Raw genomic sequence first — 27,527 nt, 5'->3', positions numbered from 1 at the left:
TGCCCCGCGGTAAACACGCGCACGCGCATACAATGGCTGACCGACTCGCGCGCAAAAATTCGCGAAATTATATTTACCGCGTATTAAATAAGATGCGCATTTTTTGAACTTTAAATCGCATATTTATTTGAATGTACTCAGAGCTTAGTTTTTACATTTTGTTGCCCAAAGAAAATTAGTTCACAAATCTCAATCGCAAAATTTTATTTATTGAACTTGCCTACTTATATAGGTAGATAATAGATATATTTATTAATATAGTAAAGTTGCGTTAAATATTGTTCAATGCATAGTACTTAAATAATAACCAAAATTTGATTATATCATGCCGATACATTTTGGTTGATCTAGAAATGTAATTGATACGTATAATATCAGGTAGTTTCATGAACTTTTTGTGTTAAGTATTGCAGTGTTTGAAAAACAATATTAAGCAAAGAAAATTGTGTTTGAAAATACCCACATCAATGGAAAGTACCTATATAAAAAAGAGTTTGGTTTAATATTGTGAATTTAATTTATTCTACAGTGATAACTTAATTCATTAAGTTAATATTTTGTGTTTAATGCAGTGCAGTATTAACCAAAGAAGATTGTGTATTAACAACAACAATTATGAATCGAAAATGCACACGAAACTTTTTGGATGTTTGGTGTTTGTGATATTGATATGTTTCTGCGATGGTATGCATAACAAGAAGAAAGTGAAAAGAAAAATTGGCAGTGCGGGCGATGTGAAAAATAGACTCCATTTTGGAAATGTTACTGAAAAACAAGGTGTTGACAGCAGAGGATTTTTATCACACGGTAAGCAAGTTATATTTTTTCAATAATTAAAAAATATAAATCATTAAGTAATTCTATTTTATTTGTTTTTTTTATCCTAGAATTACACCTGAAACAAACATCTGAATTTAAAAATCCGCAAAGTTTAAGGCATACTCACACACCTTTTGTAATTGGAATCAATTGTTTTAATTTATGAGAACTCAGAGAGAAAAAGAAAGAGAACACACATTATTTATTAATATTTCTATTTAGTTTTCAAGACAATAGGACTCACAAATTGTGTTGTGACAGACGTTTAAAGACGAGTCTCAGAAAGCATAAATTAGACATGGCGAGTTTTCCTTGGTTACCGGTAAAATTTAATCACAGATAAAAAGACCACAGACCTTTCCCCGTGAACGGTTCCGTTTAGATAAACCTCAAGGTAAACTAACAATAGCCAGTTAAAGCGTAAGTGTGTCTTCCTGTCTGTTTGTTACCATATAAGCGCTAAACCACTTAACTGATCATCATGTTAACTTTATAGCATACAAATTAGCCTTAATACCCAAGTTCTGAATATATTTTAGTTAGTTATTAACTTTATAACAGCAACGGAGCAAAAGCTACGTGTTTTTCATAGGAAATAGTTAAACAAGCAAAGCGTTACATTCAGATGTCTTTTTGGCTTAAAAATATCATATTTATCATCAAGCCACAGAAAACATTTTTAAAAAAAAAAAAAAAAAAAAATAATTATCAAAAATACCGATTCTGTCTTAGGATTCCAATTAGTGTTAGTAGAAATATATTTATCAGACGTCAGAATTATTAGGTACTATTAAATATCGTCAAGTTAATAAATCTATTATATTATTAAATAATTGCTTAGCCGATTGTTTAGTCATTAAATTATTGTTAAAATTACACAAAAAAAATAGTTTCGTGGGTCTAAGCTCAAATCCACCAAAAAAGGTGAATTACATTTTTTTTGGTGGTGCTATACAGAGTATATGTAAATTAAGAGGGTGAATTCGAGAGGGTGAAATAGTTAAAGCAAAGCGTTACGTTCAGATGTTCTTTTTTTGGCTTAAGAAATCCACTCAAGCGGACCAAAGCCAGTTTTCATAATTGGAGAAAATGTCGCCAAGCCATTAGTCATAGAGACTTCCCTATCTCATATAAGTAGGTAGGTATCAACTTTAGAAAGGATTCAATTCTACGACTACACGATAAGGAAATAGTTAGAGAAATCTAAATTCCATCAGATTGCCTCCAGATACACTAGCTGACCTGACTCGTTATTAATTGAGTATGTAGTACTAATTAGTACGGATTATTCTCTTACCTGGATCTACCTAAACTTTAAATGTTGTTAAATTGTCTAAGCTTGAATCCGCACTGTATTTTCTATTGAATTTTTATCTTGATGATAGTTTGAAATCTCTCTTGCATTGTACATTGTTAGTACTTGGTACATATTGTAGTCTAGACCACGTACTGTTATATCTATTGCTTTTGGATCTTGACTACGTATTGTAATCTCTATTTCATTTTAATCTTGACTGCGTGTTATAATTTTAACCGCGTATTGTAATCTTAATTACTTTTTGATGTTGAGAAGTAAGGTAGTGATAACCCTAGTCGGTTCCTTCGCGACATCGCACCGGAACACTAAATCGCTTAGCTGCACGTCTATGCCGGTTGTTGGTTACTAGACATGGCCAAAGCCTCCCACCAAACCAGGCCAATAAAAATTTATAAATTATAAACTCTCAAATTCCCGGCTAAGAATCAAACCCGGGACCTCCTACTTAAATTCATAGCCCTCACCGTTTCGCCAGGGAGGTCGTTAAAACTCAAGCATGTTTACATCTTGAACAAGTTTAATTAGCGTGACTGAGATTCGAGAAAATTAAATGATTAAATTTTTAACTAATTAAATTGTGTTAAATTAAGTGGTACTCGAGTTTACTAACGTTAGTAACTAAAAAAACCTGCCAAGTGCGAGTCTGTACCGCGCCCGAAGGGTTCCCTACGTCTATAAAAATAACGTCAGTTGTATGGAAGCACCCTTAAATATTTATTTTATTGTGTTTTTTTGTATTTGTTGTTATAGCAGCAATAGAAACACATCATCTGTGGAAATTTCTACTGTCTAATTATCACGGACTGGTTACTGACAGACAGACAAACAGACAGACCGACAGCGGGGTCTTAGTAATAGGGTCCCCTTTTATCCTTTGTATAAAAACTAAACCAATAAGATGACCATGTTTTTAAGAAATAAGATACCTATTTTAATTATGGAATAATGAACAGTACCTATACCTTTTTTCTGAACAAAAAAATAATAAGCTGTCCAGAGAAAAGCATACGATAAATGTAACATGGACTTTTTGTATGTTGTTCTTTCAAGCAGATATATATATAGATACACTAAACGTAAGCGATTATCTAGTTAAAAATACATGAATGGAATAAAATACAAAATTAATTAATTTAGTTAGGTATCGACTCTCTTAAAAAAACAGCTAATTCTTTCGGAGTATCAAAACAGGGTCAAGTCCACGGAAATAAGTGCCCAATATTGAAATCTAAGCAAATTCATTAAAATGCAATTGATAAAAAGTGGTCACCGCATGACCTAGAAACGCTTGTGGGTTATGTTAAGCTCTAAACGTTATTGCGCAAAAACTTATTATCTGGTGAAGAACTACTTGGGAAATCATGTTTAAAGATCGAGGCACACTGAGTACGCCTAGTTAACTCAACATTTTCTACAGGTTATACCATCCCCAGCAGGGATAAATTGGGAATGAATAATTTCCGAACTTTCTCTGGTCTACAATCACGCAGCAACAACACAAAAACACACACGCCCACACACACACAAACATACACACACACGTACACACACACGCCCACACACGCAAAGACATACACACACACTCTCACACACGCAACTACACACACACCCATTCACATACCCATACACGCACACGCACACACATACGAACTTTCTCTGGTCTACAATCAAGCAGCAACAACACACAGACACACACACACACACAAACGTACACACACACACGTACACACACTCGCCCACACACACACACACACACACACAATCGTACGCACACACGTACACACACACGTCCACACACACACAAACGTACACACACACACGTACACACACACGCACACACACACTACAACACACGCACATACATACACACACACTCTCACACACGCAACTACACACACACCCATTCACATACCCATACACGCACACACATACACACATCACAGAAACTTATAACACCCCGTGGTTTGGGTCGTTTAAAAAGCAAAGGAGCAACGATACGCTTAGGTATGAAATGTTAATTACTCAAACTAAGGTAAGCTTGTGACACTATTGTATGGTGATAACAAAAAAAATACCGAGCTGAGTATGGGATTCTTTTTAGACCAGAATCCGCTTTAAACAGAGCGTCATTGAGTTCTTGCATTCGATAGAGCTCGAAAATGGCTGTATAAAAGAGAAATTGATAAGTTACCCAAGTGAATAAAACGTCTAAAACGTCTCGAAGTCGCCAGGGGGAATGGCATCCCGCAATAGAATTGCAAGCTCGGTATTTGCGGAACTGTGAATTCCTAGTCCCGTGGGACCTTAGTTTTCGCTTGTACGCTTTGGCACGAAGCTGAAAGTCTGAGGAAACATAAAAAAATGCGTTGCCATAAAATTCACTAGTTTGCGTGGAAACAATAACAGAATGTTTAATAAATACTGTATTGGCTTAGATTATAATATGTTATAGAAAATAATATGAAGGTAGACGTGAGGGGCAAGCAGTCTAATAGTTCACAGAAAATAGGTGTCCCACAGGACCTATATTAGGACCTTTTCTGTTCAACATTTACATTAATGACCTGTCATTATCTTAACAAGGTTGGGAAGAAACCTCACTAAGGATATTCAAGGCATAGTAATATTTGTTATGATACATCGATGGCGATAAAAACCACTCTCTCGCTAAAGTGGCAAAATGGTTTGAAGCTATTAATGTGAAAAATCCAAGTGCAATACCGAATGTTATAAGTGAATACCTTTAAAATACTTCATCGTTACTAACACTATTAATGTGAAAGTGTGTTTGTTTGTTTGTCCTTCCTTCACGCTCTAACTAAGCAACCAATTAACTTGAATGGCGTAGAGCTAGTTAAAAGGACGGAGATTAATATAGGTTACTTTTATCCCAGCACGGTTAGCATGGGCAGGATACAAATAAGCTGCCAAAAGACTTTAAATTAAGTATAGAGTTAGTTTAAAGGAAGGAGAGTAACATAGGCCTCTTTTATCCCAGCACGGCTAGCAGGAGACAATTATCTCCCCGGTGTTAGGATAAAAATGCATCTTCTCCCACAGATTGGTCAACTCTCAGAGCACTGACGCACAAGTGGGAATAATATCCATATAATATGTATTATAATAAACGGGGGTAAACTTCTCCTATTCCATGTCCCCATGCTTCAGCAGGTGGATACGTTTTTTTATTATATCCCTTTTCAGGGGATATAATTGGGGGATATAATTTTTATCTTCTCTCTGTGCGGTTCCCGCGGGATAAAAGCTGTTATAAACGCAGACGATGAAAGCGGGCAACAGCTTGTACAATAAATAATCTTTAGCATTAGGCCAGTGTGTTACCAGCCTTACCAGCTAGCACTACCGGTGTAGCCAGTTAGAGCAGCTAACTTGGTCTGTCACACGCCGGCTTGGGATGAGTTGCCATATTCGCGTGTGATTTAATCTCTTTTACGACTCTACGCTTTTCACTGAAGTAGTCGCAAGTGTAGATACGATGAATGGGACCAGATTTTCACACGTGATTGTCGATTTTAATATACTCTACTGTAGTATATAGTATACTGCATAAATATGTATATACTTATATATATTATGAATAATTTGTGTGTAGTATTAGAATTTATGAGTAAACAGTTTATTATAATTATTTTGTATATATATTTTAAACTTAAATAAATGGCCCGTTACTTCGTTTTTCCTAACGTCAAAGGTTGTCTGGAAGAGATCGCTTTAGTGATGAGACCGCCTTTGCGCGCTCTATTTTCTATTCTAATTTTGTAATGTATATATGTATACAGAATAAAATTAGAATTACTTTGTATAAAATGTGTGTCTACAATAAAGATTTCAAACAAACAAACAAACAAAACGACGTGCATATCAGTCGATGTGTTTGTCTGTGTGCTATGTTTAAAAAACGTGTAATATGCATGTTGTTAGTGCTCTTAAATAAATAAATAAATAAACAAAATTTAGCAAAATGTTCCGGTGCGATGTCGCGTGGAAACCAATTAGGGGTACTACCATACTCCCTAACAGGTTAGCCCGGTACCATCTTAGACTGCATCATCACGGCTAACTTTTATTGGAATAAAAAAAAAACGTTGATAGCCTAGTGGTTACGTTAGGTTAGAGGCATCAAGTTCAATCCCCGGCCTGTAACTTTTCGAAGTTATTTTAATTCAGTCTTCTTACAAAAAATACCCTTAACGAGTATTAATTACTTATAACAACTAATATTAGTATTTAGGTTTTAATTTTGATAAGTTTTGATGATCTATACTAATGGTATAAATACGAAAGTGTGTTAGAGCGTTTGTTTTTTTTGTTTGTCCTTACATTACGCTGTAACTAAGAAACTTATCAACTTCATTTTTAGCATAGAGTTAGCTGAAAACGCGGAGAGTATAGGCTATCACGGGATTTGTAAAAACCGTGATAAATGCGGACAATGGCAACAGCTAGTGATCAAAGTAATATAAAACGTCAGCATTTAGTAAAATCCTATTACAATATTAAGGATTAATTGACTTTGAAATTGTGATAACAAAAACTACAGTAGTTTGTGGTTGGCTTTTTTGACCGGCGCGCTTGGTTCCCTCCTACCTTTAGTTTTAAGTTACGAAAGTAGGTATTATTGTCACCTCACAATGATGTAAGCATATAATCACAGAATTAAGTACATCCAGAATCCTCATTCAGACATTATTGCATGCAGTGCATTGTGTCCAAAAACAGTGAAAACGTCCCGCACACACACTTCACACCCGCGGAATGAAGCTAGCTCAGAAACTTTTACCATTTTCCACATTTTACGGTAAACGTTTAGAACATTATAGGTCAAATAATTATTGTCAACTGCTAAATTGAGTGAAGTGACTAACCGCCTATTCGGGAAACACTACTAAAGTGGAGTGGTTTTTCAAGCTTCAATATTAGTCGGGTACACGATTTCTTTATGTTTTTAATCATTATGTGCATATGGACACAGAAGACAGTAGTCCTTGAAACGGCGCGTATTGTGAGGAGGTTCCTCACTCGTGAGCCCTGACCGCCGGTTGCTTGGGCATTCAAAAGCCCCGCAAGCGGAGGGTGGAAGTTTTTTCTTATAAATTTTTAACAGTGTTTTTATTTCAAGCATTGTTAAGAATTAAAAAAATAAATAAAATCAATAAATGATATATGTGCATATAATTTGTATAAAATAAACTTCTAATGTACTTACATGAATAAAGAATTTTTAAATTTGAATTTGAGCATCTGCCATAAACCTATAGTTTCAATAAAGTATTCGTTCGTTATATTATTGTAACAGACGAAGTCGCGGACAGCCTAGTGCAACAATAAAATAAATAAAATACTGTTTTTCTCACGCACATCGCAAATCGTATAATGATATCGCATAATCCGGTAATAAATTGGTGAAATAATAACGGTGGACCGGTTCAGGCCCTGACGTCGAGCGAGAAACCTTGTCCTCGAATATTTTTGCAATAAACATCTTTACTAATAAAAAAGCTGTAGCTGAGATTGCTTTTTTTGTTTATTAGCTTGTACGCGCATATCTCTGGAATTACCAGTTGGATTAGATTTTTTTTTGCAATCTATAGCGGCTCTCTGATGGCCCGCCCATTTAAAAAAACAAAATTTTAAAAATTCAAATTCAAAATTCATTTTAAGTAGGCCTAATATAAGCACTTTTGAAACGTCTAGTCTGTCTGTGTGTAGTGTAATTCATTGACTATATACGACTATATATCTTTTTAAAGATTCCACCCCTATAAGGGGTTAAATAAGGTATGCAAATTTGCATTTATATTCGTTATTTTTCTGGTAATTAGGTTGACAATTGAAACGGTAGGTATATGCATGTTTTAATAGTTTCATGACTATCTCTATGTTAGTGAATGATTGTAGGAATGATTCAATCAATTAATGAATGAGTCAAGTCAAAGCTGGCAAAGTATTTCTTGATTCAAATAGGCCCATAGTTTGCACTTTGAAAATGGAAGGGAGTTGAAATCATGTAATCAGTACTTTGACTGCACGCAACAGAGAACCACAGAAATTACTTCTGTATTTCTGTAATTTTCTCCGTTTCGTATTAAATATCCGTTATAGATTTCTTAAGTGTTTATTATTTTGATAACTAGGTTAAGTTTTTACTATTTTTTTTTCTAAATAATGTTTCTTAATAACAGAACTAAAGTTTGAAATGAAATCGGAATTCCTCAGCCTTGTATTAATAAAAACCACTGGCAATAGTTCGACAGTAAAAGCTTGGAACAAATTCAGAACTAATTATATCCGACCTAACAACGCTCTTTTAGGATCGCATAGGTACATTAAAAAATAAACTTTTTTTACTTAAAATGTCATTGTACTTGATAATAAATTTGATAAGTTTACAAGATTTTCCTCAATGTGATTGCGCACGAGACAAGGTCGCATTTTAAAGTTGCAGGGTTTTGAGGTCAATAGGTCCGCGATATTGATGCCTTAAAGTAAACAAGGTCTGAAGGTGTCATCATTTTATAGTCCTTTACAATGTTGTGTGGGCAGGTCCAATGCGGGTGGTCTAAAGAGGTCCCTACACTGGGCATTCCATCGCTTGGAAATAAAGCTTTTTGTACCAGAGCTAGTCCCGGTATATATCCCCTGTATCCAAATTAGTTGGGGGGCCCAAATAAAGAATAAGGATTTCTCACAAAAGTTACAAAAATGCATTGAATGCAAAATAAATAAATTTGGAAATTCAAAAGGGCAAGCCTCATAATCTCATTTTTAACTAAAAAAACAAAATTTTTTTTTATTTAAAATATCGAATGTTTTTTCGTGATATTATATATTTATATGATAATATTACGAAAAAACGTATTTAGTTTCGAAAAGTCCTTGACTTTCATTTTTCAAAGTAGTCGTGTTTTCCTGGGAATTACGAGATTAAGTAAATTCAATAACATTTTACTGTTTTTTGCTTACATTAGTTAGGGTTCTCTGTATTAGTGATACGTTCCAGCTGTATAAATGATACTCCGGGCCCCCCGGTACAAATGAGGCATAATGACGACTTATTGTTGCAACGATTGACTCGCAACGATGCAAAGATACCTCCCGGTGTCATAGTCGTTATCTTATAGCGGCGACAGATTGCGTGCGTGTGGACAAAAGTTTCAAAGCTCGCTCGCAAGCATCGCTGCGATCTAATCGGCTGCGTCATCATATCAACCCATTGCCGCCCCAATACAGGGCACGGGTCCCACAATAAGAAGGGGCTAAGGCGGTAGACCACCACGCCGGCCCATTGCGGATTGGTGGACTCCACACACAGTTGAGAACATTATGGAGAACTCTCAGGCATGCAGGCTTCCTCACGATGTTTTCCTTCACCGTTGAAGCAAGTGATATTTTAATTGCTTCAATAACGCCCATAACTTAAAGTTAGAGGTGCGTGCTGGGATTCGAACTCAGCCCCCCGAAAGTGAAGTCTAAGTCCCTCCGGGCAGTGGCGTGCACTTCAAACATGCACAAAAGCACTGCATACCCAAATTATTTTATATAACTAGTATTGTAGGGGAGTTTTTCCGTTTTATGCCATGTACCTGCTTTATGCATACCCTGGTCAAAAACCCTGTGCACGCCACTGCCTCCGGGCTATCACCGCTGCCTCCTGGCTGATGTACATGGTCCCTTAAAGCGTAAGCCACAGCAGCGGGAACATGTGATTTCAATTCATTACAATAAGAAAGAAAGAAATAAAGGAACTTATGTTATTAATGTTGTGTTACAAGCAACAATTAGTGGCTGTGCAATTTTTTAGGTGACTTTTTAATGAAAACTGAAACGAACGTTTATTTGAAAATATAATTCCTCTTTATCAAGTATTAGTGATATTTTTAGGTAACACCATATTTCTTGAGCCTTCTTTACGATATCGGTTTGATCTGAGGCTGAAAATGCTTTAAAAATTTCTTCTTTAGCAAAGTAGATTGTTAATTTATCCTAAGGGCACTACTTTAACCTTCGCTGTCCACTTAACCCGCCAGTGTACGTAATGCCCGCCTATTACATACATTTACGATCTTACGTACCGTTAGGAACACTCTACGGGATACTTTAGTGTTAATTTATGGTCAGACTGTAACATATTTGATTAAATCGATTAGAATTTGTGCGAAAGTGGTAAAAGTAAAAATATCTTTATTTCAAACTTTTTTAAATTCATCCATCATCTATATGTGAACAGTAATTCCAGACAGGAAGGGGGGAATATAGATAAAGCTTTTTAAAGTAAAATTCCACTGCTTCTATGTTTAGGGGTCTCGGTGAGAAACTAAAACTAAAACGTCTTTGTTCAATGGGTTATGCTCTGTTAGTCTTGCCACTGAGATAAGTTCTGTCCAGGTGGAGAAGTTTAGTCCATTAGTATTGATTCAGGTTCGGGAATGTCACGCTAGTCTGTATGCAGCCAGTTGTTTTCTCCCATATTCGGTACTGTTCCACAATTGTTTTGTACTTATCGAAGCGGCCAGTGGGTAGGAGCTCGACTTTACTTTCGGGGGGCCGAGTTCGAATTTCTTTTGGGGGGGAGTTCTTTTTTAACCATGATTTGCCCGATAATGGGCGCTTGGTGGGCTAACCTTGCAGGGATCGAATCTAAGCTCTCGAGGCTATACAGAGTGAAATCCTTACAAATGCATATGACCTGATATGCAATGGACGTTCTGTGGTTAGATAGGATTTCCCGAGCTACGAGTTGCAGCTTTGTGACTCGTTGAACTATCTCGGTAGATCTGGTTCTTCTACGGATATCCTCAATTCTGATTTAATCACGGAGAAAAACGCCAAGCTTTGCTCTTTCTATCGCCCAAAAAGGCCATAGGGAGTCACTGGTTACAAACGGCACAAAACCGTAGAGATTCGAAATCTCTACAACGCTGATGATGATGTTGGAAAGATGATGATGATTTAGATAGGATTCCGGTGAGACTTTTTAGTAAATATGTTTTTAAACTGTAAGTGACTTTAATGGTGTCATGTAAGCTCTTGATCCATTTTCCCCCGGCGCACAGATTTGAGGGAATCAACGGGAGGGTATTTCGGTAAACAGAAGCCGCATAACGCGTTAACGCGAAATGAACATGAGGGCACAGTAGAGATATGTCAGTCAACAAAATACCGCAGTACTTTTTATGTAGATCGTTGTATACAACGTGTAAATCAAAACCGCAATAAAACTTCACAGGCTATAGCGGAACATTATGTACTGTCTCTGACACTTATCTGTGAAACCAAAACCTAATCGTTTTTGAGTAAAGCACTGCCATTGTCTTTACTCCCTAAAATCATATGCAAAATTAAAATCATTTGACTCCAGTCCCTTCATTAGGTTCGCGTCGCGTACCGTAGATAATTGTACATACCTACATGCCTACATGTATGTTTTCCACTTATTTTCCCCATCTGCTTGTTCCGATGGCCCCTCCTGCTTTGGGCCTCATAAGAAGGCTCAGAGTCACTCAGCGAGCGATGGAGAGAGCTATGCTCGGAGTATCTCTACGTGATCAGATCAGAAATGTGGAGATTCGCAGAAGAACCAGAGTTACCGACATACTCGTAGCTCAGCGAGTCGCGAAGCTAAAGTGGCTATGGGCGGGGCACATAATTCGGAGAAAGGATGGACGTTGGGGACCCAAGGTGCTGGAATGGTAGCCCCGCACTGGTAAGCGCAGCGTTGGTCGACCTCTTACGAGGTGGATAGACCTGCCTGACCTGGTGGTAGCTCTGGATTCAAGCGGCACAAAACCGTGGAATTCGGAACTCCCTACAAAAGATCTATGTCCAGCAGTGGACGTGGCGTGCATAAAGGGTATGCTCTGGGTATGTAGATGATATACGAGTAAGATAAATAAAATCTCCAGTACGAGTTATAAAAAACTTTAGGATAGGCATTATAAGAGTTATAAAAAGCCTACCCTTAAGTATTTATAACTCCCACTGGAGATTTCCATCATTTTATATCGTCTCATACCCTGTGCATACCCTCTATGCACGCTACTGCTTGGAGCGTTAATGAATACTGTAAAATGAAGTCGTTAGTGTGTTTTGAACTCTACTCGGGGTAAAAACCTAAAAAGTAATTCGTGGAAGGTATTATTAGTTTGTATTCATTCGGAGTTATCCAAATTACGCAAGAAAGTAGATTACAGATAAAATATTCAGCTTGAATCACTTTCGATAATCAACTTATTTAACTTTTTTTCCACTTTCACTTCTTCCGGAGGACTTCTTAAGGTGAAATGTCTACCTACGCAATATCATTACATGTAATTAAACAACATTTTGTGTAAACTATAAGAAAATAAACTTCCTCAGCGCCCCCTGGTGGATGACAATGTGTCTAAAAGTCGGCTTTTTGATAGGACCTGTGTAATGAATAATCGTCTCTAGTGCAGTGGTGTGGTGCTGTGGTCTTATAAGCGTGAGGTTCTAGATTCAAGTCCGGGGACAGTCGCGTGCACAAGATTAATGACCAGGGTAGCCATAAAGCGAAAAGATGATGTAGAATGGAACAATTCTCCTCCTATACGATATATACGATCAATTTTGGGGTAGGCAGTGCTTTTGTGCAAGTATGAAGCGCATGCCACTGGGCAGGGGAAAATTTTGATGGTTTTCTAGTAAGTTGCCCAACAGTAACATCGCGGTGATAGTAGGTAAGGTTTCGGATTTCCTTTCGTGGAGACCGAGTTCGAAACCCGGCACATACCATTGACTTTTCGGAGTTATGTGCGTAGTAATTTTAGCAATTTAAATATCACTTGCTTCAACGGTGAAGGAAAACATCGTGAGGAAACCTGCATGTCTGAGAGTCAGTGGCGTGCATAGAGGGTATGCAGAGGGTATGCAGATGATAAAAATGAAGAAAATCTCCAGTACGAGTTGTAAATACTCTGGGTAGGCTTTCTATAAAGTCAAAATCAAAGTTAAAAATATCTTTATTCAAGTAGGCCAATTTAATATAAATCCTGTATTTGGAGGTCTCGCTCTTTCCGATATAAAGTTTACACATATAGTGATAACATGACTTAACCAATTTATTACATTTTATAATTTTATATATTTTTTTTTTTTGTTTAATGTTTAGAATTTTTCAAAATCAATCATGCAAGCATGCAAATACGTGAGTGTGTGTGTGAAAGTGTTTGAGGGTATGTGTGTGTGTGTTTGTGTGTGTGCTTTTACTTTATAAAGTTATACTTCTTTCTTCGTTATACTTATATTACTCTTATACAAGATAACAATCTAACGCCTTATTCTACTTTTGTAGAGAAAACGACACTAAAAATAGATAAAAGGTATTTTATACATTGAAAGTTTAATCTCTAAAGTTTTTTATCTAGTTATCTCACTATCCGACCAACAAATTTCACTGAAAATTAAAATTTGAGGTTTTTCTACAATTAAATCACCGGAATGAGCCTGCAGTGGTGGCGGTCTTTTGGTAAAAATAAGCTGGCTGACGATCCCTCGTTTTCGCAACTACCTTCATTCTTTTAAAATCGTGCTTTCGTTACATCGTATAAGTTCACTCCCTTGATTTTTCCTAAAAGAGGTATAACTTCAAAATGTTCGAGGAGTAAAACCAGAACTTAACTTGTATGCAGTTTGTGAGGTTCAAGAACAAGCAGGTACTTTGTACATACTAACATTACTTAGTAGATACATCTGCGCAATTGAGTCGGTCAGAGCACCTCTAGAGCAATAAAAAACCGGCTATGAGCGAGTTAGTCTGTATGTAAAGGGTTCCGTATCACGGTGCAATATGCGCTCCCCGATCTCTCGACTCAGTACATAAGGGGGTATCGCAAACTCTATATCCTGATTTTCTATTCTGATCTCCGACATAATGTGAAATGAGGCCAATCGAAGTCACGTTTATTTGAGTTTAGTGTCTCGTTGGTGTTGTGCTTAGAGTTCAACTACGTATCACGAAGTCCTTGGCTCGAATCCCCGGGTTAGGCCAAAAATCGTTAGGTATTGTGTTTTTTTTTTCTGTTTCTGAATTTTCAGTACCGACCCGGAGTTAGGAAATTTGTGGTGCCTCGGAGAGCAGCCATCGGTCCCGATTATTACCGCGAATTCGTTATAATAATCGTTAAAGCCCACCAACCTACATTAACCTGGAGCTGCGCGGTGGGTTAGGGTCTAAATAATTATGATTTGTTGTTATAGCGGCAACGGACATACATCATCATCATCTCATCATATCAACCCATTACCGAGCGACTACAAAGCACGAGTCTCCCACAATGAGAAGGGGTTAAGGCCGTAGTCCACCACGCTGGCCCAGTGCGGATTGGTGGACCGCACACACCTTTGAGAACATTATGTAGGTAGATCTCTCTGGCATGCAAGTTTCCTCACGATGTTTTCCTTTACCGTTAAAGCAAGTGATAATTTAATTCGAGCTTCGAGCTTCGAGCCGAGCTAGTATCCAATGCACTATCACCGCCGCTTTTTAATCTCTACCTATAACAGTTCATGAGATACAGTCCGCTAACAGATGGATGGCGGAGGCTTATTACAGGGTCTCGTTGGCACCTTGGGTACGGAACCCTAACAACCGCGTCGGTAAACCCAGCCGGTCTCGCAAGTGTTCTAGTACGGGCTGACATTCCTGGCTGCACTATGAGACAGGTTCTGTTTCACTCACCCTGTGATACACTTCCACTTGGGGCGATCCGTGTCACCTGCGTACAGTTTATGCATCCTTAGTACAACATTTTCCTCGCGTACAAACGCATTTTTTTTATTTTTTTTATTTTTTTTAAATTCTTATTCTAACACTTACTATGACAGAATACTTAAACCTAATGCGATAGTGTAGCTTTAATAAAAAAAATCTTACTATAGTATGTAAGATAGGCCAGTGCTTGACGACAATTTTGCCTGTTAGAAAGCAGTGATGTGGTCTAGGTTGGAGCACGCTTGCCCAGAAAAAGCCTATTCACTCTTGCCTTGAAGGTACGCAAGTTATACGTGGCAGGAAAAACAGTTGCCGGGAGGGCGTTCCACATCCTAGATCATAGCGGTACGTATCAGAAACGTGGATAACAAACGTTAATTAAAAGGATGCCACCGCTCAAGGCGGGACTAAAGAAGAAGATTGTGAAGTTCATGCACTCACCGAAGTATATTAATAAAAAACCGTATATAATGAGTATGTATGCAAATATTTAGTATCCAGGTAAAAAAGCTAGGAAATTGGGGACTTTAAGAAGTGGCATAACAGGTAGCACGGAGAGGTCGACCGATGGATCACTCAGGCGCTCAGTGGCCACGGGGTGTTCAACACCTACCTTTTCGCAATTGGGAAAGCTCCAAGAGAGGAATGCTACTTTTGTGGAGAGGAAGACACCCCAAGATATGCTATTTTTGAATGTACTGCTTGCACAGACTTGAGATCTGTAGCTCAGTGAGCGAGCAGTTATGTAGACTCCCAGGGTCTGGTAGATTTTATGGGTTGTTTTAGTCCGTGCAAGTCGGACATGCCCTGCCACCAGGCAGAAGTCCGAAGGGAACCTCCTCCTCGATTAAAAAAAAAAGGTAAAAGCTAGGAAGGTAGTTTAGTACGTATTTACTTCACCTAAGTCCAAGGCTGCTGTAATAAGAAGCACATGGGGCTTAACATGTACGCCTCACGTTGATGGACACAGGGCTACACGTTGTAGGGCATACTCCTTGCACGCCTTGGGAATGTTGGTCTGTTTACAGGCGATGTTTTTCTTACCATTGGATCACATACTACAGATTACCGCCTTGTGTCTGTTAACCTGAGGTGCACGTGTTAAGCCTCATCGGAGAAGGCGTCTTGCCGTCGTTTAAAAAAGATGCTGAACCGCTGACCTAACTTGGGTCACCGGTTCTGCCTGTTACACTGTTCGTTGATATTAAAATTTAGTTCAAAGCAAACGAGATTAAATGCAAATAGATTATAATTATTCATAAATTGTAAACCAAATTACAACTTATTTGTTTCTTAGAATTATTATAATTATTCTATTGCGTCTATCACGCTTGCACATTTCTTCAATAATAATGTCTCTGTGACCAGGTCCGACCCTGCGCACCACGTCTTCTGCAAAACTAGCGACAATGTAATCACAACGACAACCACGCCTTTCAGAATACAAAAAATGCTGTTTAGCGACATAAATAAGCATGGCGATAGAATCCGTATCGCTGTGCAAGAAGGCTCATCGGTGACCTAGCCCATAAAAACTTATGGTTGTACGCGGTGGTTATTCATTTATTTATTTACTGTTTTATAATTTTCTCATGTGTGAGTGCTTATTTTAATTTACTTGGACATTTATATTTTAATTTAATTTTTCTTTTTTTCTTTATAATTTATCTTTACTTTTTGGTATTTATGTATCAACACTCTTGGCACTATCCCGTTCTCTTGCTGTAGGCAAGTCCTAGCTACAAAGGTTGCCTGTAAGAGATTGCTTGCAGCAGTAAGGCCGCCTTTGCATGTCTACATTGTGTACTGTATACTCCTGTTTCTTTTCCAGTATGTTATACGTACAATAAAGTGTTTCTTTTTCTTCTTCTTTAATAAAGGTTGATCTTTTTAATTTTTTAATATCCATGAACCAAATTTGCACACTGTTAATTTGGTAGAATGTTATGCTCTCTAAACTGACTATATTGTTTAACAACATCTTGATATTGTACAAACGTTCTTACAAATAAATGATTATTATTATTATTATCAGAGTTTGGAAAATCGCCACAAGGTTGCCTGCCTTTCGGTATTCTATAGGATATATTTCGGAGAATGTGCTCAAGAGCTGTTTGATCTAGTTCCCCGCCTAGCCGCCTTTTTACCATCGAACCGCGAGGCACTGTAAGGATCTGCATCCCTACGTGCTCGATATACCGCGGACGCGTACAAAGCGCTTCGCATCTTCGTTTCTGATCCGCACCGCTAGGGACTGGAATGCCCTTCCAGCTTCCATTTTCCCCAGTGCCTACAATATGAGTACCTTCAAATCAAGAGTGAATAGGCATCTTCTAGGCTGCATCATCGCTTACCACCAGGTGTGATTGCAGTCGAGCGCTTGTCTATAAACATGAAAAAAGGAGAGGAGAGAGAGACAATTACAAATATACTACGACAATACACACATCGCCATCTAGCCCCAAAGTAAGTGTAGTTTGTGTGGGTACTAGCAGTGGCGTGCACAGGGTTTTTGACAACGGTATGCATAAAGAAGGAAGGTGCCATAAAATGGAAAAATATTTCGCATTTATGAGTCATACAAAAATTTTAGGGTACGCAGTGCTTTTGTGCATGTATGAAGTGCACGCCACTGGGTCACGCCACATCCTAGTATGACAGATGAATATTTTTATGAATAATATACATAAATATTTTTAATTTACAAATACACACCCAAATACTGAAAAACATCCGAACACCGAATCCGATCCGATGAATAATTGTTTATCACAAAAAAAATTTTGTTCCCAGTTGTGGGAGTCAAACTCACAGCCTTGACTCAGAAAGCAGGGTCGCTGCCCACTGCGCCCATCGGCTGTCCAATTTTGTATATATAAGAGGCCTCTTTTAAAGGCTGATGATGATGACAATCTAGCCACAAATCAATTGTTAAACTCATATTTTGTCTATAGCAATTAAAACTAAAAATAATCCGCCCTCATTTTTATTTTATCTCATTACGATGCGATAAATAACAAGAGGATCCTTAACAAGCTCCTCTCCCGGGGAGATTAACTGGATTATAACGCCATTTGTAGTTGTTTTATCTCTTTTTATGAGTTGAGAACGCGATACGATGATAAAAAGCCGCTTTTTACCGAACCCCTGGGCGGTCTCAATGTCCGAACAGTAATCTGTTTATTTAATAACCATTTTTTCTTATTTGTAGAACAATAAAATCTAAGTATCTATATTTCAAGCTGTGGCATTCGGATTTTTTTTGGGCATATCTATAATCAAAAACTATTTTCTTTTTCATTTTTGTGCGTCTATCTGTCTGTCTGTATCTTGGCCGCAAATAACGCTGAAATTTTGTATAGAAGCAGGCGTTACTTTGCGGAAATCCATAGAATATTATGAAAATTAAGATTAATTTGCTATACTCCGCGAACAGCAGGAGAATCTGTATGGTGTATGGTATTTATAATTTCTTCAATCCGTATACTCCACACCAAACAGATCCTCGGCAATGTACCCTCTACGCACGTTTCGCTCCGAAACCGGAGCATCCTCAGGAGATGTTGACTTAACAATTATTCATTGCTGGCGATGTTTGTTTTGTCGTTGTGTATTTATTTTTATTTGTAGATAGGACTTACTGCGAGAGAATGGTGTAGTGCCAAGAGTTCTAATTTAGATACATAATATATTAGTACACACGAAAATGTATATACAAATACATACACAATACGTATATAATCCTACTAATATTATAAATGTGTAAGTGTGGATGTTTGTTACGCAATCACCCAAAAACGGCTGAACAGATTTGGATCAAATTTGGCCTTTGACATGGAAAAGAACATAGGCTACCTTCAGTGGCGTGCATAGAGGGTATGCACAGGGTATGCAGATGATATAAAATAAAAAAAACTCCGGTACGAGTTATAAATACTTGAGGGTAGGCTTTATACAACTCTTACAATGCCTATTCTTAAGTTTTTTATAACTCGTACTGGAGATTTTCTTCATTTTATATCATCTGCATACCCTGTGCATACCCGCTATGCACGCGACTGGCTACCTTTTATTCCGTAGTAGTAGTTCTCGAGGGAAAATTGAAAATTGTTAACTAGCGAAGCTTTAGACCCAATTCTAAAGTCCACGCAGCCGAAGTCGCAGCAGAATCTTCTAGTATATAAACGAGATGTTGAAGTGTGCAGTTCTGTCCTAAGAGCCGTCGCGTTGATTTACATACGAATAAACATTAGCTACCAATGTCCTTAAACTTTTTATTTCCTCATTGTGTCACGGATAATGTTTTAAGCGACTGTTCTCGGCCATTTCGCTGTCTGGGGGAAGATTAACCAGATTATAATGCCTCTTTTATTGTTACACTCAGTCGTTGTTTTATCTCTTTTTATTTTATGACCCGAAATGCGATGAGCATTAAAGGCCAGTTATTGTGAAATTGTTGAGGTAATTCTTTCTTAACTGCGAACATTTCTATTTGATTATTATCTTTGCTTTCCTTTGATCCTTTAATCTGAATCAAAAACCTTTTTTAGCAATACAAAATTGCTGCAGTTGGTTGTAGCTTTGCTTGCATTACTACCGTAAATTTTCCATTGCAACTTAACGGTTTGTTGCTAGGTTATATTCGACTTACGTCAATTTTGAATATTCAATCAATACGTTATTTATTTTTAGATTTATAATTTAGCAAAATTGTTATTGTCAAAAAATATCCATAATTCCTTTAACAAATAACAACTTTGCTAAGCAACTTGTCAACACATATATTGAATATTAGAAACGGACGTTAGTTGTGGAAGTGTCACTGGTAGCGGCACAAAAAACAAAATGGCGGACCCTTGCTAACACAAATCACGAATTATTTAATTGATTTTAAGAAACACGGAGTCTTACGTACGGATAAAAATCCTGACATCACCCCAGAATCCCGGTCCCCAGATTGTGGATTTAATCCAGGTCTGTCAAGGCCTGTTTTGTAACTTTTCTAAGTTATATGCGTTTTAAAGATGGCTGAAACCCGTGTCTCCGTAAAGGTGGGGAGGGATGGTTGAAGGAGAGATGGGGTTACGACTGAGGGTTTCAGTTACGTCTGTTTCATAGGGAATCAGACCAATAACAGGCAGCAACCACGTGAAGGATGACACCAGTCTTACCTAGGGAATCTACATGACGCGCACTCACTCCCTAGATCATTCGCCGAACTCAGCACTGGGATGGGTGCTGAGACAGAGATGGGTCTAGCTTATCGGACTACTGTACTATAAGTTGGACCCACCTCCGCCCTCACACACGCACACTAATTATCACTTTAAATATATGTCCTATTTCTTTTATTTTTATTTTTTAGTTAACTTATCTTCTTCTATGTATTATTTCTATTATTTCCAATATCAACACATCATTTTTTGTTTGTATACCTACCCTCGTTATTATGTTTATGTTTTCTTTTTTGTTGTTATGGAAGAGCGGTGTCTTCTGACACAGGGGTACTACTCTTAAAAGAAGGCTCCGATTCACGAGTGATAAGAGTGACCTGCAGGCGCGCAAAACTAGATTTCACAATCTGATAACAAAGCTGCCTTAACTTATATACAGAAGATCTATATCAAAATGGAGGGTAACGATGCGCATACTATGGGCATCATAAGAAGGCTCAGAGTCACTCAGCGAGCGATGGAAAGAGCTATTATGCTAGGAGTATCACTACGTGATCAAATCAGAAATGCATAGATCCGTAAAAGAACTAGAGTTACCGACATAGCTCAGCGAGTCACGAAGCTGAAGTGGCAATGGGCACGGCACATAGCTCGGAGATCCGATGGACGATGGGGTCTTAAGGTGCTGGAATGACAACCCCGCACCGGTATATGCAGCGTAGGTCGGCCCCCAACGAGGGGGATAGATGACATCAGGCGAGTAGCTGGAAGCCGCTGGGGGCAAGCGGCCCAGGACCGTGTATTGTGGAACTCCCTACAAAAGATCTATGTCTAGTAGTGGACGTCGATTGGTTGAAATGATGATGATGATACACATCCCAAATAATAACGCTATCATAACGCCCAGTTATAATCGCTTTTAAGTGATAATTAATGTTGCACGGGAGAAGATACAATCAATTTTCTTATGAGAGGCTTGTATTGAAAATTTCTAACTGAAAAATTCCGTCCATCTGTTTTAGGGTACAGAAAGTACTTAAAAATCACTCATGGATATCGAATAAACGTAATATTCTATGATGAATTTGTCACCCACGTGACTATCTGCGTGCGCATTTAAAGCACCGTTAAGTATGAATAATTCATAAAACTTCACATTGAAGAATTCTGAATTGGTAAACACTTCAAATATAATTGGAAACGGCAGCTAATAATTTATTACACGTGTAATTATTCAAGTCATCACTTTCGTGTGATTAATTTGCACACAACGAACGTTTCCTACAACCTATAACGTACCTTATTATCAAGTGAATAAAGGTTATAAATGCATTGTGTTGGTTTTACTCTCTCTGAAATTGCGATTGTTGATATTAAAGCAGGAATTTTAATGTTGCGTGCGTTTTATGAATGAGATGTAGCTCTATTTGGAGCGCTTACATCACTTTCATTTAGTGTTGCCCAAATTCAGTCTTGGTCTTGCAGTCTTGGTCTTGTTCTTGCGTTTTTGCAAGACCAAGACCAAGAACAAGACCGCGTATTTTTAGCAAGACCAAGACCAAGACTGACCGTGCAAGACTTGAGCAAGAACAAGACATAGCCTGCAAGACTCTTGCGTCTTGCAGCTAGGACTTAGCGCTATTTCACGGAGTAGTTAGGTGTAACAGTTCGGTGTATAGGTAGGTAGGTACGCTTAGGAATTCTATGAGACGCAAAAAATTATATCAAAGAATATGAAAAACTGGACCTATGCGCATTACGACTAATACCATAAACATAGCGAATAAAAAAATATCTATTAAAATCAAACTGAGTGCATGCATAGTTATGTTTTAACCATCGGCACTTTGATAATGCGGCATCAAAGGTTTTGTACTTACTTCTCAAAGAAATTTGCCGCTTTTCGGAAGTACATGGTTATGATACACGCGCCGGCGGCTTCTTTTGAAATCTAAAACAATCGTTGCCGCCGCGCCGAAATCATAACATTTGACACTATTCATGCAAAATAATTTCGAATTTTAAGAGTACCTACAGGTGTTCCAAAGAATAAATAAGTTTCAGATTGGTGATTTTAGATTGGTGGAGGACGCATGAGACAGAGTATCCGATTTTATCGAAAATGGCCCGTGATTTTCTCTCAATACCTGCAACTTCAGTAACTGCTGAGAGGTTATTTTCTAAAGCATCATTAGTAATTAGAAAACATAGAAATAGGTTAAGTGATGAGTCAGCCAGATGGTTACTTTGTATTAATTCTTGGTCAAAAGAATTGATATAAAGTATCATAACCTAATGATAAAGCTGTTGATTTGTGTTGTATTTTATTTTTTATTCAAATAAATGATAAATCGTAAAACTCTTTTATTAAATTTCTTATAAGTTGAGGGTTCAATCTCTTTCTAGACAGATAAGTATTGTTCTTTAAAATACAGTCAAGTTATTGTAATTAATTTGTTTTTTTACATGTTTTAGCAAATGTAAGCTTATAAATCATAAATGTTTATTAAGACACAGTTACTTCCATGGAAAACGACATATAGGTCAGTTGATTTTTCGAATTTCTTATCAAATCTTCAGTTATTTATTAATCTGCTTGATCTTTACTATGGCTATGTTAATTCAAGCTCACAATGTTCCAATTCTAATACGTTTTTCTAAGATTTAAAGTAAACTTTAATAAATAGTAATAGACTAATAGGTAATTGCAAGACTTGCAAGACTCTTGCTGCAAGACCAAGACCAAGACCAAGACTGGGAGCGCAAGACCAAGACCAAGACCAAGACCAGGTGTATTGGCGCAAGACCAAGACCAAGACTGGCTAAGTCTCGTCTTGTTCTTGCATTTGGGCAACACTACTTTCATTGTGACGATTATCTCGGACTGATCATCCAGTGCTGGAGAACGTGGGGATGGACTCGATATTTTTTTTAATTCTCTATAAGTTAGTCCTTGATTCTCTCTCCGCTTTTCGCGGAGTATAGCAAATGAAGCTTAATTTTCACAATACTAAATTCGTCTTTTATTACTAAAAATATAAAAATAAGTAGGGAATGAAAAAAATACTTTAGTTGGTCAACTCTTGTGATAAAACCAGTAGAAGTAAGTGTAATATGTAAAATGTAAATAGCTTTGTAACAATTACCTACAGCTTCTTACTTTCTGTTTCACGGTCTTGTGATCGGAAGTCATATCTATCATGATTTTACGTGAAAGTATTTTGTATTTTAAAGTATTTTATATTTTAGTATTAGTTTCGTTGTCTGTCTGCAATACTCTTCATCTGATCTATAAGAAATTTTAGTGGAACCGTTTCGGAATAAACTCAAAAAAAGAATTGTATATGCGTTTATAAACCCGACCGAATATGGCCATATAAAAAAATGTAGACTTATATGGTCATGTCTAAATTTTTTTTATTCCAGTACAAGTTAGCCCTTGACTGCAATCGCACTTGGTTGTAAGTGATGATGCAGTCTGAGATGGTAGCGGGCTAACCTGTTAGGGAGTATGGCAGTCAAACCCCTTAGCGGCACGTCTTTGTAGGTAGGGCGGTAACTAGCCACGGTCAAAGCCTCCCACCAGATAAGAGAAAATTCAGATAACGAACCCGAGACCTTCTACTTAAATTCACAGCACTCACCTTTAATTTTAAGCTCGTTTTCCTTAGTTATTTATTAAATTGAAAAATATTCCATAGCTATTAGGAAAATACTGAGTTTTTTAGTTGATTCAAATTTTGAAACGGCGCCGAATGGAGAGAATAAGTGAGAATGAGAAAATTGGAAAAAGAAGAAGTAACAAGAATTGTACAATAATCTATAGAAATCGGGAAGGGGAACACAAATTATCATGATGAATACGACGATGATGACACAAATACAATAATTGTGAGGAAAGTTTTTTTTTTAAATATAAATAGCGGGCAAACGAGCAAGTGGGTGACCTGATTTTAAGTAATCACCGCCGCCCATAAACATCTGTAGCACCAGAGGCAGAGATGCGTTGCCGCCTTTTAAGGAGTTTGTTAAAGTAGAGGGGAAGGGGGTAATCTAGACTGGATATTGCGGGACAAATAAAGCGAAAGCTTGGGGTAGGGCTCAATAAAAAGAGGGCTATGGATAGAGACGGTTGGAGAGGGCAACGCCGACAAGAGCTTAGCTCTTAAGTAAAAAAACGAAAAGAAAATGCTTTGGAACATGGTAAAAAGAATTGGCCAAAAATAATAAGTGCAAATTGCAATCGAATTGGGTCCGTGTCACGGTCTTAAGTCAAAGTACACTCTCAAGATCTCGGTCGTACAAGCTTTGAGAACGCGAAAGTATCATTTTAATCTGTTTATTTTAAGAACTCAGTGAAGAAAAACGTAGTGGCATTATAAATTGTACAATCATCTAACCAAACACGATCAAGAAAGTACCTACTAACGGTTTTAATTCAGTTTGGTTTATTTTATCCAACAGTAGCGGTGAAGTGAAAGTGAAACGGTTCGAGCTCCCGTGATCTAGCGGATAATAAGTATAAAGCAACATACTGAGACCAATGGCGAGGGCTGGAGTATACAACCATGGCAGTTTTTTTAAATTCCACTACAAGTTAGCCTATATATATGCCAGTATATATTATGACTGAAATATCACCTGGTGGAAAGGTATGATACAGTCTAAGATGGTAGCGAGCTAACCTGTTAGGGATCATAATAACCTATTACCGACCCACTACAGGGCACGGGTCATTGAGAAGGGGTTAGAATTGTACTCCACCACGCTGGCTTAGTACGGTTTGGTGGACTCCACACACCTTTGAGAGCATTATCGAGAACTCTAAGGCGTGCAAGTTTCCTCACGATGTTTCCGACGCCGTTTAAGCAAGTGATATTTAATTACTTAATACGATACTTAATACGCACCTGTGACTTAGTAAATTTACAGGCGTGCTCGGATTCGAACTCGGTCCCCCGAAAGTGAAGTCGACCTCCTACACTGTAATATCACCGCTTCTGTTAGGGCTAAAGCATTTATATTACACCCATTTTATAATTGTTATTAGTGTTTTTATTTTATTGTTTTACCCTTAGGGTAAATAAAAATTTTATATTTATTTTGACATGCATATAAATATTACGTTGTAACGTCTAATCTAACTAGTTGAATTACTCACTAACCATATTAAAGTAATCGAATCTTAATCCGAGAAATACTTATTATAGCAATCCGGGGTCTTCATCAGTTTCACATGCCAAAATGTGATTTTCTATTAAAAAATATAGATGTCAAGATTATAGATTTTAATATCCCATAGCTACCGCTTGAAACAGTTAATGACAGAGTTTTTGAGGTAACAATGATAAAACTAACTCTATGTTCTGCTGTATATTTTTTTTCTGTTGTAATATTTTTTCATTAAAAAGCGGTAATAGCGCAGTGGGTAGAGGCTCAAACTCACTTTCGGGGGCCGAGTTCGAATCTCAGCACGCACCTCTAACTTGCTCCAACGGTGAAGGAAAACATCCTGTGGCATCTCTGCATGCCTGAGAGTTCTACATAATGTTCTCAACGTTATGTGGAGTCCACCATTCGCACTGAGCCAGCGTGGATTACGTCCGTAACCCCCTTTTTTTTGTACAGAGAAAATGCCTAACACTCCGTTGGGGGAAAGGGGGTAGTTTCACGCACTAAAAACTCTGTGTGTCCCTCGATAGACCTATAAGTGAGAGCACGGGGTTACCTTGCGTATTCACGGCACTCTCGCCAAGGTTTTGACCCCCAATGCATGGCGGGTCCCATCGTAAATGGCGTGATTGCTGCAGAATCCTTAGAGAGGCGTGCACTACACGGCACGCCACCTTCTTAGGCCTGTCATTAATTGTGTGACAAACTTACGGCCTTAACCCCTTCTCATTGTGGGAGGAGACCCGTGCCCTGTAGTGGACCGGTAATGGGTTTATATGATTTATTCATTCGTTGATAAAAAAAAAACAACCGAACCTTTCGCTGGTACCTAAATGCTAGTGCTAATAAATATGGGATTTCGCTGTCACCTGTCCGACACAAGCGCTACAAATAATGACACTAAACCACACCTTACTTAAAATATTTTCTCCATTTTTTTGTGTACGTAAAATACAATTTATTGTGCACGGGTACCAGTTTCGCTCACGCATTACCAAAAGTGATGTGACTTTCCTGGAAATAAAGTTTTTTGATAAATGGACGCCGCCAAAGGTTTTGTTTGTATTTTTTGTGCTCGTCCTAACCTAGATACATAAGTTGTTTATTATTTTGTGTGTCAGTACATTGCGTTATGTCCCACTTATTTATCCCTTACTTCCTCACTACTGTAATAAACGCGAAAGTGTGTTTGTTTGTTTGTTTGTCCTTAGTTAATCCTCCATTCTCCACCACTCCATAATTATAAATAACTAGCTGACCCGCGCAACTTCGTCTGCTTCAAATTGGTTTTTACAGGTTTTTGCGGCGTGAGTCAGTAAAGCTCCAAGTCGTTATGACATCTTTTTATGATATGTAAAGAAGATAGAGAAGCTATATAGAGTGAACTTAGGAAGATACGAGTATATTGATAGTAAACTGATGAACTTACAATTACTGCGGGACCATTTTAATTTTCATCAAAAACATTGTTTTCCCTTCATCTGTCCATCATCCATACATCCATCCTCACAAACTTTCGCATTTATAATATTAGTAGGATGATACTCATGCATTCGATCGTTTTCCCATATGCCCCGCGACTCGCTGTTATCTGTGAAGAGTTATGTTCTCTATCTCCGACAATATTTATCAGAACTTCATTTAAATTAGATAGTACATACTTGATAGTACACACTAAATAAAGAATTATTAAAATCGGTCGAAATCTAAAGGGGCCATGAAGTAAATATTATTAGAAATTTAATCCCATTTCCCGGAAGAAACTTATTGTTTATCGGGATAAAGATTATCCTATATGTTGACCCGGTATATCAGCTACCGCTATATCAAATTTTATTTAAATCCATTTGGTAGTTTTCACGCAATGCGCGGACAGACAGACAAAAATTAAATAAAAATCTGTTTTGGACTCAGTGTCGATTATAAAGCATCCCCAGGTCAACATTATCAAAATATATTAAATGTACAGAAATCTTCTAGTTAGTTTTATTATAAGTATAGATAATAATTAAAATATATGATGGCAATGTGTGTATTGTCGCTACTACAATACACACATTGCAATCTATCACCATAGTAAGCGTAGCTTGTGTTATGGATAAGAATAAGATGACTTGATGAATATTTCAATAATAATATACATAAATAAATAACAAATAAATCAATTTGATTTTTGGCATAGAGTTAGTTGAAATTATAACATAAGCTACGGTTCGGATATACGGTAAATAGCTGCCATAGGTTAGCCCTCACAGGTTAGCCAGCTACCAACTCGGACTATTTCACCAATTAC

The 27,527-nt window shown here is 37.6% G+C and overlaps 1 protein-coding gene across 2 annotated transcripts in view; it reads left to right on the top strand.

The window, feature by feature from the left end:
* The first annotated feature begins 221 nt into the window (after positions 1-221).
* LOC120631016 overlaps positions 222-27,527 on the top strand; it is a 50,630-nt gene continuing 23,324 nt past the window's right edge. The window contains exons 1-2 of one of the 2 annotated variants that reach the window (XM_039900406.1): positions 222-232; positions 573-807. In XM_039900406.1, coding sequence (XP_039756340.1) covers positions 627-807 — 181 coding nt within the window. In that variant the 5' untranslated portion in view covers positions 222-232; positions 573-626. Of the gene's footprint in view, positions 233-560; positions 808-27,527 lie in introns of those variants that run through there. The other variant, XM_039900405.1, reaches the window with a different exon arrangement.

Source organism: Pararge aegeria, chromosome 17 (genome assembly GCF_905163445.1).
Source record: "Pararge aegeria chromosome 17, ilParAegt1.1, whole genome shotgun sequence".
In the NCBI taxonomy this organism is placed as follows: Eukaryota; Metazoa; Arthropoda; class Insecta; order Lepidoptera; family Nymphalidae; genus Pararge; species Pararge aegeria.
This window is presented reverse-complemented; position numbering and strand designations above follow the sequence as displayed.